Source organism: Sinocyclocheilus anshuiensis, unplaced genomic scaffold (assembly GCF_001515605.1).
Source record: "Sinocyclocheilus anshuiensis isolate Anshui unplaced genomic scaffold, SAMN03320099.WGS_v1.1 scaffold329, whole genome shotgun sequence".
Classification (NCBI taxonomy): Eukaryota; Metazoa; Chordata; class Actinopteri; order Cypriniformes; family Cyprinidae; genus Sinocyclocheilus; species Sinocyclocheilus anshuiensis.
In genome coordinates this window covers 534,082-547,744 of record NW_015540881.1, presented here as the reverse complement: position 1 = coordinate 547,744, position 13,663 = coordinate 534,082, and the positions used below count along the sequence as shown (strand labels likewise).

The 13,663-nt window shown below is 36.9% G+C and overlaps 1 protein-coding gene across 1 annotated transcript; it reads right to left on the bottom strand.

Moving 5' to 3' along the window:
* Nucleotides 1-348: 348 nt before the first annotated feature.
* Nucleotides 349-13,014, bottom strand: LOC107688448 (serine/threonine-protein kinase OSR1-like). Its single transcript, XM_016486115.1, has 18 exons — nt 12,741-13,014; nt 11,193-11,305; nt 10,106-10,214; nt 9,861-10,002; nt 7,807-7,862; nt 7,313-7,422; nt 7,107-7,208; nt 6,241-6,374; nt 6,102-6,150; nt 5,462-5,527; nt 5,258-5,380; nt 5,126-5,164; nt 4,930-5,043; nt 4,741-4,808; nt 3,944-3,996; nt 3,755-3,823; nt 3,595-3,659; nt 349-3,503 (listed from the first exon to the last, which is right to left on the bottom strand). The coding sequence occupies exons 1-18, from the start codon at nt 12,808-12,810 to the stop codon at nt 3,429-3,431; spliced, it is 1,557 nt and encodes a 518-aa protein (XP_016341601.1). The 5' UTR covers nt 12,811-13,014; the 3' UTR covers nt 349-3,428.
* Between the last annotated feature and the right edge of the window lie 649 nt (nt 13,015-13,663).

The window sequence follows — 13,663 nt, the reverse complement described above, 5'->3', positions numbered from 1 at the left end:
AACTGTGTCCATCTTCATTTCAGGCTGCAAAGCAACAAAATGTGTTTATTTAAAGGGGGGTGACTATTTTTCTCTACCCTATATATATATACACACACATACATACATACATACATACACACACCTCTATATCTATATATAAAGTTTTCAAAACTAAACTGAAGCTAACTAGAGCAGTACTTTGGTTCTAAAGTATAAAAACTAATAAAAAATTGTGCTGACAGTAAATGTAATGTGTAACTCAACAATATAACACCACTAGCAATAAACTGGATAAGTGCCACAGAGGACTATTATGGATCATGAAGCACTTCAACATCATTATGCAATTCACTATTAGACAAGTCTGCAGGGAAATGTCATAATGTCATTCTTTATTGATTATTATTAAAAACAATTGGGTACACATGCACTGAAAATCCCAAAAAGTGAAATACTATACAGTGTTCTACCATTGTCCTTAACACACCATACTGAGAGTGATAGTAATACCTCCATTGCTGTTGTGTCGTGACAATTCATTCCTTGAAGTTCAATTAGATTAAAAAAAATGAAAAAAATGAAGACACTAAATAAAAAACATTGAATTGAAAACACGTAAATATTCCACTAAAATGCAGCCAATTCCTCTTTTGAAAGACCTGCATACATGTGCTTGGTGTGAAATACAGCAGCCTTCCAGACTGCTGACAGAACAGAACGGAGGAATGATCTTAAGACAACTCACCTCAACAAACACCACCATACAGAAATATGAGCATGTGGAGATAACAAGATCTGATGTGTCAATATGAAAACAAATCAGCTTAGTTAATTATCTTTAAGGATTCCTACAAATGAGAAACAAGAATATGCTTTCAATTTTCAAAGTGCTCAGTTGAATTACTTCTGATTTCCAGAAAAAGGGCAAACCACTTGTCCGCACGTGAAAATCGTGAAATAATGATAATAGTCTTATCACTATCCACTACCATGGTGAGAAAGAGACTTGAGGACTTGAAGTGTCTTACAAGAGAAAGGGGAAATATTTGAGGCTTTAGAGAATCCATGACAGGGCCATAAACAATTTAGACCATCAAAGAAATGAAATCATTGTGTTTAAGCTTTGACTTGACAAGTCTATTTAAAGGATCGGAGATATGATTGACACAATGATTACAGTAAGGTGGCATGCCATTGTAATGAGCTGTTACCCATTAAACCACAGACCACAAGCATTCCTTCTAAGAATCTCACCAACTACTCCAACAACGATGAACAAAGACAGCAAGGCAGAAACTGAAATGTAGGAAAACAATAATAGCCCTCCACTGTTGACAAAGTAGAATTCAGTACATAAACTATTCTCAAGTCATGCTAATGTAATATTTCAGGGCTACATTTTTCAGTAATGAAACCCGAGTGTTGTGTTTTTCCACTGTGAACACAAAGAAGCCAACAATAAGTCATTAGACAAACCACCACGTCCACTCCATAGAAAGGCCAACTGTGAACAGTATGTATACTGTTTATATTATATATAAACAACACCAATTTGATTATTTACATGATTATTTTTCTTGATCAAGTACTCGTTAAGATGTCCCACCCACATTCATTGTTGTATTCACACTAAATATATTTTAAAAAGAAAAATCAACAGTCATTTGCACATACACACAAGTGTGAAAGTGACAGCAAATGAATCACCAACCATGTCTACAATTAATCGGTTTTAAAACCATCTTAAAATGTACTGTTTGTTGGAAGCCAAGGAGAGAAAATAACTGGGAAAATTAAAAATGAAGTGGAGTGTAGATCCTCAGTAAGAAGATGATGAATTAAACTAAATTAAAAGTCCGGCAAAAAGGTTTAAATAAAATTAAAAAAGAAAACAGTTATTGCCAAAATCACTGGCAATATGACCATGTAATTTTGTTTTTTAAAGGGAAAAAATACCAGTGGCATGAGAACATTTTCTGCCTATATAACATGGAATCAGACATCAGTCTACTAACTAAGACGGATGATATTAAGCAAGATGTAATGAAATTAAATATTTACAATGACACAAACAGGCCCACGAATTCAAATCCAATGGATCCTATTGCCAATATTACTTGGACACAGGATGAGTCCTGAAGTCACATTTCTTTTGTTTCTTGCTGGTCAGTGACTGTGTCCCAGGCTTCACTGGTTTTTACTTCATTAACAGTGCTTGCAAGGCAAGCAATGTATATTGACAGTCATGTTTTTCCATTTTTCTATACATCTCTAGTTCCACGCAGACTCCATTCCAACTTTGTTTTGCAGATGTGTTTATAGATTGAGAACTTTAAAAAGGTGTTGAATATTGAGAATTCAAAATGTAACTATCAGTGGTAATTTGATTTTACCAAAATGTTAATGCTATTCTTTTGCCGCCTTGCAAACACTGGAATCTCCTTCAAAAAAAAAAAAAAAATCTATAACACTATCCAAACAGCTGCCTCTATACGTAACAGCTATGCATGTAAATGAAACTTGTAACATTATGCTGAATCCACAAAATTGCATTAACCTTTCCAATATATATGAAATGCACAATTTCCAGAGAATTTCAATTGTTTTCTGAAACAACAGCATATACATCCTTCGCTAAAAATATCAATTGGATGAAAAACACGGTTCACGTTTTTTTAACAAGCTCAATATCTCATTTCATCTCTCTTGCACCTCCTGTTTTCACAGAGAGCCGGCAAAATTAAGTGAGAGCAAAATGATCAGCATATCTTAAGTTAAAAATCATTCATGCAGTCTGGCATTAGCCCATGCAAAACGATGGGAATGTATCCCGATAGTGAGAAAGCAGCAGAAACGTGTAACCGTGAGGTGCAGTGCACGGGTGTAACGGTGAAACATCATGTCTGACGGGGTTGTGGGTGACGTGGCTCCCATGTTTACTGGTTAATGTGTAAAACCATACAATGCTGATCGCTCCAATATGATGCACCACATTGCAGAGAACAGCTGACTTTATAGCGGTGCCAACATGCACCCTTAAATGCTATTGAATGACAATCTTCCTTCCTTTGAGGTACACAGCTGAAAGCACACACAGTCACTCATTCATTTCACAGATGAGATCCACAGCTACCATCAACCTACAGTTGTAAATTCAGTAGTACTACCGAAAGTAAGGCATTCTTTTGACATCTACCAGTATTAGGAGTTGGTTCAGATTGTGCAAATGTTTAAAGCAACAGAAAACAAAACATACATGAATACTGTAAACATCTGAGGTGCGCTCCTATGAAGAACCCGGATGCAGTCCTATTCGACATTTGTGGTGTCAGGTTCCTTCTGTCTCTTTGGCAGTAGTGGTTTCTTCAGGCCAATGAAAGCATTTACAATGCACTGTTGTGCAAACAAGTCTGTGTGTTTTTTTTCTCGTTGCTGGTAATACTGTTTTAACTTATACTCAGCTGAGCAAATCCCATGAGTTTAATGTCGTCTGGAATTTCAGAGCTGTCCACTCCCGATGCCTAAACGGAAGAAAGATAAACATAGAGCCAAATATAAAACAACACCTCCGGTGAGTAACTGACCACTGCATCACATAATCTAATGGCTTACCAACTTGAAAGTGATATTTTTGTGGGTTTGTGGATCATCAACGATTTTCTGCAAATTGGCTGCTACTAAAAAATGAATGCAAGTTAAAAACACTAATTATTTTCAACCTTTGTCTTTTTAGTGTAGAGCAGCTATTTTATTTTTATCTCGATAAACTCACCAATGACTAAGTCTCTCCCATCCACCAGTCCTGCAGACACAAGCTCCTGAGACACTCCATCAGCTGTGTCTGAATATAGAAGACAATAAATTATACACATTTTACTAGCTTTGTGATCGAGATTGCGTGATAAGAAATTAGCAAGAAACAGACAGATATTTAGTCAAGTGAACAGCAAACTGCACAAACCTCTCCCAGGCATGAACTCAAATCTGATATCGTTCAGCTCTTTCTTTGTATTCCTGTTGTGAAAATAAATAAATAAAAAAAGTAATGTGAAACAGTTTAAGAAACAAGATATTATCAGAAGACATTTTGATTTTACTGTAGAACTAACCTGTTATTTTAGTTTTTTTATATACTGATACTGTTTTTTTTTTAAATATTTTTAATTTTAGTAATTGTGTTACGTGCTTTTACTTTTTTATTAGTTTGATTTTTAATATTTAATTTAATTTGATTTGATTTCGATTTGAGTAATTCTTTAATCGTTTAAGTAATTCCACTTGATTTCAGTTAGTTGCTAAGGAAACATTTCTCATTTTTGTGCAAGTTTTCCATATAATATTTAAGTTTCATATTATTTCAGCATATTATGAAAATATTTTTTTTTTTAGTTTTAGTTAACAACAACACTGTAAAGTCCTTTCTTTCAATCCTGCACCAATGTGCATCACTCTAAAAACCTTTCTAATTTTCAGTGATAAACTGAAATATTTGTATTGTCATACAAAAAGAGCAATTATATCAGTTTCACCCAAAAATCAAACTTTTAAGTCACTGGGATCAGTGCTTGCATTTTTATCTAATGTAAAAAGAAAGGGTGAGCCAACACAACCCTGTGGAACAAATGCAACTGTCCTCAACAGTATGGTTAACTCTAACCTAACTGATCTATTTGGTTATAAAAAAAAAGAAAGAAAAAAAGAAACCGTTGTTTTTGATTGATGGTCAGCATCAACCATCATGATTATAATGAAAAATACCTTAATCTTAGAACAAGGCTGATGGGGGTTTTGGCTGAGTCTTGCCCCGTCGTAATAGGTCCACCAGCCTGCAGGGATACAATTTTAAGATCTAAAGTCAAACCTAAATTATGAACCAAGTCCACTTATTTGGTCATTCTCACTGCTGATACTGTTGTCACACATGTGACTCATCAAAGCAGAGCTCACCTGGGAGCCTGGAGAAGATGCTGATATCGTGGCAGTGTCATCTGCAGCATGTGGCACTTCAGACTGTCCTGCAGCTGCTGGCTGCAGGAAGCTTGATGGATCCGCTGGAAAGATCTTTGAAAGAGGCAGAAACAAGATTTTCTTGAGAATGGCTTTGAGGTAACTCAAAAAGTAGGAAATGGAACTGAACTCTCACCTCTGCATTTTGCACAGCCTCCTCCTTTACTCTTGGTGACTAAAAAGAGACAATTTAAAAGACTTGCTTTATCCAAATCCACAGCCTAAAATAAAACAGACTTTGGTAACGATGCAACAGATGAGTGTGTACCCGTAAAGCGGCCACTGCAGCCTTTCCTTCCTCACTCTCCATGTCCAACTCATCATCACTCCATTCCCATTCTCCATCCTCAGTCTTGTGAAGTCGACCGCTGGAGCCCGGAACCCTTCGCACCTGTTTACACAAACAACAAAATGCTTGAAGCACAACTACTAAAATTAATGTGTAATATTTGTCAGTAAATTTCTCACCCACCTTCCTTGATCTCTCTCCTATTGTTGGCGCCCTATCCAGCAATTTTTCTTTCAAGTATTCATTGTTCTGTAAAGAAATTGTGAGAAATGAAATTCAACTTTCGTAGTAAGCTACAAGCCAGAAAATTAGTTCTAAATAGACACATTATATTCTATTATTATTTATTATGAATAATTCCACAAATGTAATATTTTGGTTAAAACGGTGAAATCAGGTTATACTATTCTAAAAATACATTTGAGAGACAGCATCCTCTGAGGGTTGTAATGTAGCACTGCAGTGGCGTACAGGCCTCTCTGTTTATGCACAGACTACAGTGCTACTGAGCCGCCAGGAATGAAAGTCTGCTGAGGCAGCACTGCGTTTGTTACTATATGGGCTGTATCCCGTGAGCAGGAAATGGCCTTTAGAAACTCTAATGCTGAGCATTTGTTACAGTAAACCAGCCAAGCTGGACCAGTTGTTTGGAAATGTTTAGGCGACAACGACTGTAGTCAAACTAAATAATTTTTCCTACTGGAAGCAGCAATTACATAAAACAGACCACACATTTATGCACTTAGGTTACCAGTAAATGAATAAAAAAATCACTACTCTAGTCATTCTCTGTACTTTACAAATTCGGGTTACAGGATCTCACCTTGGCTTTTGTGAAGAACTTGTGTTTTAAGAGTTCAGCAGCTGTAGGGCTGTTGATGAAAAACATTGAAAATTTATAATATGACCAAAAACTGTTGGTCTTGATAGAATCAGAGAACGTTAGGAAATCAATGCACTACCGTTTTTCTGGATCCTTCTGGAGGCACAAGAAGATCATCTTCCGAAAAGATTTGCCGTATTTTTTAACCATCTCTTTATCTGTAACTCCAGTCTCTAGACAAGGAGGGTCATTCTGCAGGGTTAACATGAGAACCTAAACCAAACAAAAGGGAGAAAGGAAGAAATCAAGAAAGTCCAAGACAAATCATTACTGTGGACCAAGTATAGACAAAAACATTAAGCAACCAGAGGCTTCTGAATTATTGCAGAAAATGATTATGCTTCTCACACATTTTGTTCATCAAGATACATTTTTTACGAATTTGGAAGCCTAAATACAAACCGGCAGAAGTAAAAAGTTAGGCTATAAACAAACAACACCATACGTCAGCACCACTAAGCTTTTAACAAATCTTTTTATCTTCATTTAAAATCTGCAAGCTGCAATGTTTGAGTTAGAATAGAGTGCAGGAGCAGAAGTATAAATACAACAAGGTTGTAAAAGTTGACTAGTGAGTAGATAAGTTTTCCTGTTTGGTGTAATGAGGTTTAATGTCCTTGACCACCTCTGAGGTCCTATTTAGCAACTTGCTAGCAACCACCTTTTTTCAACACACATAGAAGCTTGAAAAACAATGACTGAGGTATTACTGATGTATTTTATGTAATAGAATAAAACGTGAATTGAAGCTTGTGTTAACCACCAATCAAACATTTAACCAAAACCCATTCAAAAAACCCAATGACTTCATGCCAATGGAAACGAAAGTGCAAAATGCCAACTCAATTCCAGATTTTACGATTCATTCCTTCATCACTCCTTTGGCAGGTTTCATAGCGGACTCTCCATGAACTGAACACAAACAGTGACTTGAAGGCTGCTTACCTTCATTGGAGGATATTTGTGATATGGAGCAGCCCCGGTTGCCAGCTCAATAGCTGTAATCCCGAAACTCCAGAGATCAGCTTTGAAATCATAACCCCTAACCTGTGATTGAGCAAACACATTATCATTATCACATTCCGTAACAAAGCCATTCGGTTTCCAAAATATATGAAAGGCAAAGTAGGAACAGGTGGGACAACACTAACCTGCTCCATCACCTCAGGCGCCATCCAGCATGGAGTTCCTACAAATGTCTTCCTCACTTTGTTTCTAGTCATGTCTCCACCAGTTGCTAAAAAGGCACTAACACCAAAGTCTTCAGGGGGAAAAGCAGATGACAAAACTATCAATCGCCTGACCCATGTTGTATAATATATGCTTTTCGTTCCAAGCACCACCTATAATCAAATCAAAACCTTCCTAGTCCAGAAAATAAGCATTTAGAGGCCATTCCCAGACTTTGAAAGCAAACAGAATTATATTGCCTTTTTCCTGTTTGCTTCAACAAAAAATAACTTTTTTCCCTCCAAGTATAACATTCCACATAAAGTACATAAACACTAAGGCAATCAAACATTACATTTAAATAAGAATATTCTACATTCCTAGATAATATTCTACAGTTGAGATCATTTTAAAAAACAGTATATTTAAACCCTACTACTAAGCTAATTACTTGTCAATAACAGTGAAACTCCACCTGCAATTTGAACAGAGCCGTCTTCTCCTAAAAGAATATTTCCAGCCTTCACATCCCTTAACAGAGTAAAAGTACAGGTCAGTGTATTGCTCAGTGACTAAGGGTTAGTTCACCCAAAAATTTTAATTACCCCATGATTTACTCACCCTCAAGCCATCCTAGGTGTATATGACATTCTTCTTTCAGACGAATACAATCGGAGTTATATTAAATAATGTCCAGGCTAATCCATGCTTTATAATGGGAGTGGATGGTAGCCCAAAATTTGAAGTCCAAAAAATTGCACCCATCCATTATAAAAGAAGTCCACACGGCTCCAGGGGGTTAATAAAGGCCTTCTGAAGCAACGCGATGCGTTTGTGTAAAAAAATATCCATATTTACAACTTTATAAATCTTAATCTCTAGCTTCTGCTAACTGTCGTACGCTCGTTCACGAGAGAGTGGCGTCCAGCAGATGACGTAGGCAAACGCGATGACGAATGCGGAAGTGACGAATGTGGAAGCGCAGAGGAGAGAGCAAAACAAAACCATGATTTACTCACCCTCAAGGCATCTTAGGTGTATATGACTTGCTTCTTTCAGACAAATACAATCAGAGTGATATTAAAAAATGTCCTGGCTTTTCCAAACTTTATACTGGCAGTCAATGAGGGTCGAGATTTTGATGCCCAAAAACATGCGTCCATCCATCCATCATAAAGTGCTCCACACGGCTCTGGCGGGTTAATAAAGGCCTTTTGAAGTGAAGCGATGTTCTTGTTTAAGAAAAATATCCATATTACTTTATAACTTTATAAACTGTAATCTCTAGCTTCTGCCAACTGTCAAATGCGTGTTCATTCCAGCAGATGGATTCCGTAGGACGTAGGAGGATTTTGATATAATCCAAGAGGACACTGGTTTTCCTTTGCTGTAAACAAAATTTGTTTCTCGCGAGACTAGCATATTCTCACCCGCGCTTATGCTACACCTACGTCATCCGCTGGACACCACTCTCTCATGAACGAGCGTACGACAGTTAGTGGAAGCTAGAGATTAAGATTTATAAAGTTGTAAATATGGATATTTTTCTTAAGGCTTGTTCACACCGGGACGAATATCGCGCGCGATTATCGCCGACATTTAACGCCTCGTGGCTAAACAAAGGGCGCCACTGTGAGTGTGCACACCGACGTGCAAAACGCGAGGCGTAAAAGCGTAATTTTTTTAAAAACGCCTCGGGCTCGTTTTTTTGGTTTGACGTGCCGCGTTAAAAACTGGCCGACCAATGAGATTGGCGCTTTTGTTCACGTGCCTGGAGCTGCTGAAGTTACAGTAAAACACGACTTGGTGGCGCTCAAGCACAAAACGGTCTTGCCGAGCACACATTGATACCTAACGACAAAGAGGAAGTAAGTAGACCAAGAAGATGCATAGAGGCAAGATGAATGTAGAGCTGCTGGTCTCATTGGTGTCTGAACACAAAGGGCTTTATGACAAACGTGAAAGTGACTACAAAAATCTCGATAAGAGGGAGTTGTTATGGAGAGGAATTGCAGATCAAATAGGATTCGATGTGTACCGGGGTATTTCTGTTTTTCATTAAGCGCCATCTAATGTCAGGGAGTGAATTTGCACGTTCACTCGGCTCATTGCCTGCGAAAATCGCTTGGGTATGAACACAAAAGATGCGTCGAAAAACGTCGGCGATAAGCGCGCGCGATAATCGTCCCGGTGTGTACGAGGCTTTACACAAACGCATCGCGTCGCTTCAGAAAGCCTTTATTAACCTCCCGGAGCCGTGTGGACTTCTTTTATAATGGATGGGTGCAATTTTTTGGACTTCAAATTTTGGGCTACCCTCCAATCCCATAATAAAGCATGGAATAGCCTGGACATTATTTAATATAACTCCGACTGTATTCGTCTGAAAGAAGAATGTCATATACACCTAGGATGGCTTGAGGGTGAGTAAATCATGGGGTAATTTTAATTTTTGGATGAACTATCCCTTTAAGAATGGAAAATGTTGCACACATAAATGTAATTAAAGACACCAAACCATTCACATACCTGTGAATCTGACCATTTTTGTGCAGATAATCGAGACCTTCAAGCACCTCTTTTAGTATGGTGGCAATGCTGGCCTCATCTATGACACCCGATTTGTGCTCCCCTTTGGAAATGATGTACTTAATAAAATCAAGAACTGAGCCTGAAACAGATATGAATCGAAGGATATTGCATTATGTAGCATTTTATTTTCAAAACAATTAATAACTTTTGTTTATTCAAGGTAAGCTTTTAAACTGACTGACCACCACTGAGCAACTTCATGACCAGCCAAAGCTCATCCTTGACCACAAAGGAGGTATAATAAGACACAATATTTGGGTGATGGCACTGGCTCATTGCCTGGATCTCTTTCTAAAAAAAAAAAAAAGAGGAAAGAAAATGTTAGGAAGCAGTAAATGTTTAAATATAACAGAGGTTTCTAAAAGGTAATGATGGTAAGTAAATGCAAACAAAAGATCCCATTCAGATCGCTTGTGCTTAACCACATCCTTCTGGGTCAAATTACTTTAAGATGCTGCCATTCATGAGTTTTATGCTACAGAACTGAAAGAGAAAAGACCCTAGACATGCAGTGAATAGAAATCTTTAAATACAAATTTACATCAAACTAAATTAATTGAATTAAACCTATTCTACATCATAAAAAGACACATTTTCTGTATAAATGCAAGTGTAGTTAGCTAGTTTGGTCTCATAGGCCATTCTAACTCTGACAGTTTAATCACAAACCAGAAAGCCTTTCCTTGTGTCTGTGCCAGTTTAATGCTTCTCTGATTGACAGACATGTGGCTGCCTTGCACATGACCCGAGTTACATCATGACCCTGCCATTTGGCAAAAAGGTCATTAACTGAGGTGAATGGGACAGACCCGGAGTCAGATGTACATTGCATAAGTTATAATGAAACTGAAATATTGTCAGATAGTCATTATTTGTGCCTACAGACAATGAAATTGTATTGGTAGATTTAGTTTTCTTGCATGTTTGCAGAATAACTTAAATTATTAAATTACCAAAGGATTCAACGAATCTGTTTTTGTTTAAAGAACATTTGCATAATGCACAGATTTATAATTTGAAATATATATTTAATCTCACATGCTGTAACTGCAGAAAAATTTGCGGGAAAGATTAATTTTAGTCCGATGCACATTTAATTATAATAAAACAATATAGGCAGCAGAATCATTCATTAGAAAACACATTACACTTCTAAAGAGAGACAGAAATGTAAACTACCATACATAAATAACCTGTTTAAGCAGAGACATCTTAATCAAATACCTTTATGTGGTGTGTCTAATTTTATGAGCAGTAAACAGACATTACCAGAAGCTCATCCATGCTGGTCTGGCATTTCTCAAGATTGATGCGTTTAATGGCCACCTTCTCTTTCCTGGGTTTGCAATATGCTGCCTGGACCACAGCTGTTGCTCCACTCCCTATATAGCAGCAAAAAAAAGATCCAAAATGTGTTTTTTTTTTAATCACTGATTTTGTAATACAAACAAAAATCTGCATATGAAATAACATACTAAGAATATATTAGAGAAGACAGATGCAGAGAATCGTATATCTACAATCCATAGATGACATATGTGTGTTTTTAAGAACATTTTTGACCTTTTCTCTCTTTTTTTTTTTTTTTTGATAATTTCGGTTGTAACAGCGTAAATTTAGCCAGAAGTGTGTATTTTTATTGGAATTTTAATATTTTACCCTTATTTCCTTTTATAAATCTATTTTACACTAGGTACACAAAGTAATTACACACAAAGTAGTTATGATCAGGAATGTTGGTAAAAAACATTTTACTCCGTGAAAGTGGAAAAATACTAATATGTTTTCTTTTATAGATTCAATAAAACTGCTACAAAAATAATACATCAAAAGCAATGTTGTTGTTAAACACTGACACACCCATTGACAGACTATAATAATAATAATAATAATAATAAATCTGCTTAGCATTTAGTATATGGAAAACAATGAATGTCTTGTGTTTTTTTCTCATTAAAACACTGTTGTCATTATGTAAACAAACTGTCAATTAAAGTGTTACATGAATTCATTTTTTGTAGTTATGATCAGGACTGATGTTGGAAAAACTCAAAAGTGTGGAAAATTTTTTAATATATAATATTTTTATATAATAAACACTGCTGTTTTTGTCCTCCAAGGGCCTCTGTGTAACGTTTTTTAAAATGACACATAAGGGTTAAAAGATATAATGGAATGTTTATTATATGGTACCCCTAATGCTAACTCAGATGGCTGAATTAGATGTAAAAAGTGAGTCATGTTTTAATATGCATTCATTTCAGATTATACTACACTTTCTTTTATTCATGTTTCTCTTTCCTTCAGCTTAATGACAACTTCCCTCGCTGAAAGACCAAATGCAAATGTCCCAGAACAATAAAACCAGCTCTGGTTATGCGTTTAGAAGTTAACTAGCTAGTTAAAGTGTTCTTGTAATACGTCAAACTTTCATCTAAACGACAGCCTATCTGCAAGAACATTACATGAAGCAGCTTGTCACCAAACTAGCCAGCAAGTTGTCAAATGTAATGGTTCTTTAACCACCAAGCGCCCCATATGTCATATATAAATCACGATGAAATCCCCAAAGCAATCAGTAAATCAGCCATTGTCCGCAAAGCATTACAGTCTGCTGGCATGTCGGGTGGCTAGTTAGCACGGCTAACACAGACTGAACATCTTACAGTCGCGATGACTCAATTACTGATGGAGATCTGAAATAACACAGACCATCTGGACCCCAGAGATCATGACACAGATGTCTTAATCTCCGTTATGCTATCATTGATGTGATGTGATGTGATCTGGATGCTGATGTGTGATGGTTTAGCTCACCGATCACCTCCAGTAGCTCATAGTCATCCTTGTCGATAGACCAGGATTGAGAGCTCGGGTCTTCGGACATGACTGCAGTCAGATCGCGTCAGCCGCACGCTACACTGACGCTCACACGGCCTCGAGCGATAGAAAACGGACGATCGGGATTTAGGCTCGATGTACTTATGTTGATCTTGCCGAACGCTCCCAGTCTCAACAGCCAAACTTTGCCAAAAGAGATGGTGACCCCGCCTTGGGCGGCAAACGCTCTTCTCTTCCTCGTGTCAAAGTCTTGGAGGCGACCAAAATTATGCCACGTTACGCCACCTACCGGTTATGCCGCAGAGTCAGCGGGGAGAACAGTCGCTTAGTCACTCTGTCCATATTAAAAATGTTATAGCTATTGTTGTACTTCACATGATTCCTTGTATGTAACTATTGTAACTTTTTACTGTACTGTAAAGCAGAAAATAATGCTACAGTAAAAAAATAGTTACTTGGTTAAATGTGATTTACCTTTATGGTGAAAAAATATTTTTAAATATTTAAAACATTTTATACTATACTGTTCTATTAGAAGTAAATGAAACAAATTAGTAAAAAGTAAAAGAAATTCAAATGTACCCAGTATATATATAGGATTATTATTATTTATTGGGAAATAGGCATTCCCTATGTCAATCATCACATTTGATTAGATGTTATTTATATGAAGTTGTTTTGTGTATGTATGTGTGTGTGGTCCTGGTAAACCCTACATTATGGAGACAAAACGTCCCCACAAAGATGGAAATATCTGAAATCCTTGTCCTCGTGGGGACATTTTTTGATCCCCATGAGGAAACAAGCTTATAAATCATACAAAATTAATTTTTTTGAAAACCTAAAAATGCACAAAGTTTCCTGTAAGGGGTAGGGTTGGTGTAGGGCAATAGAAGTTT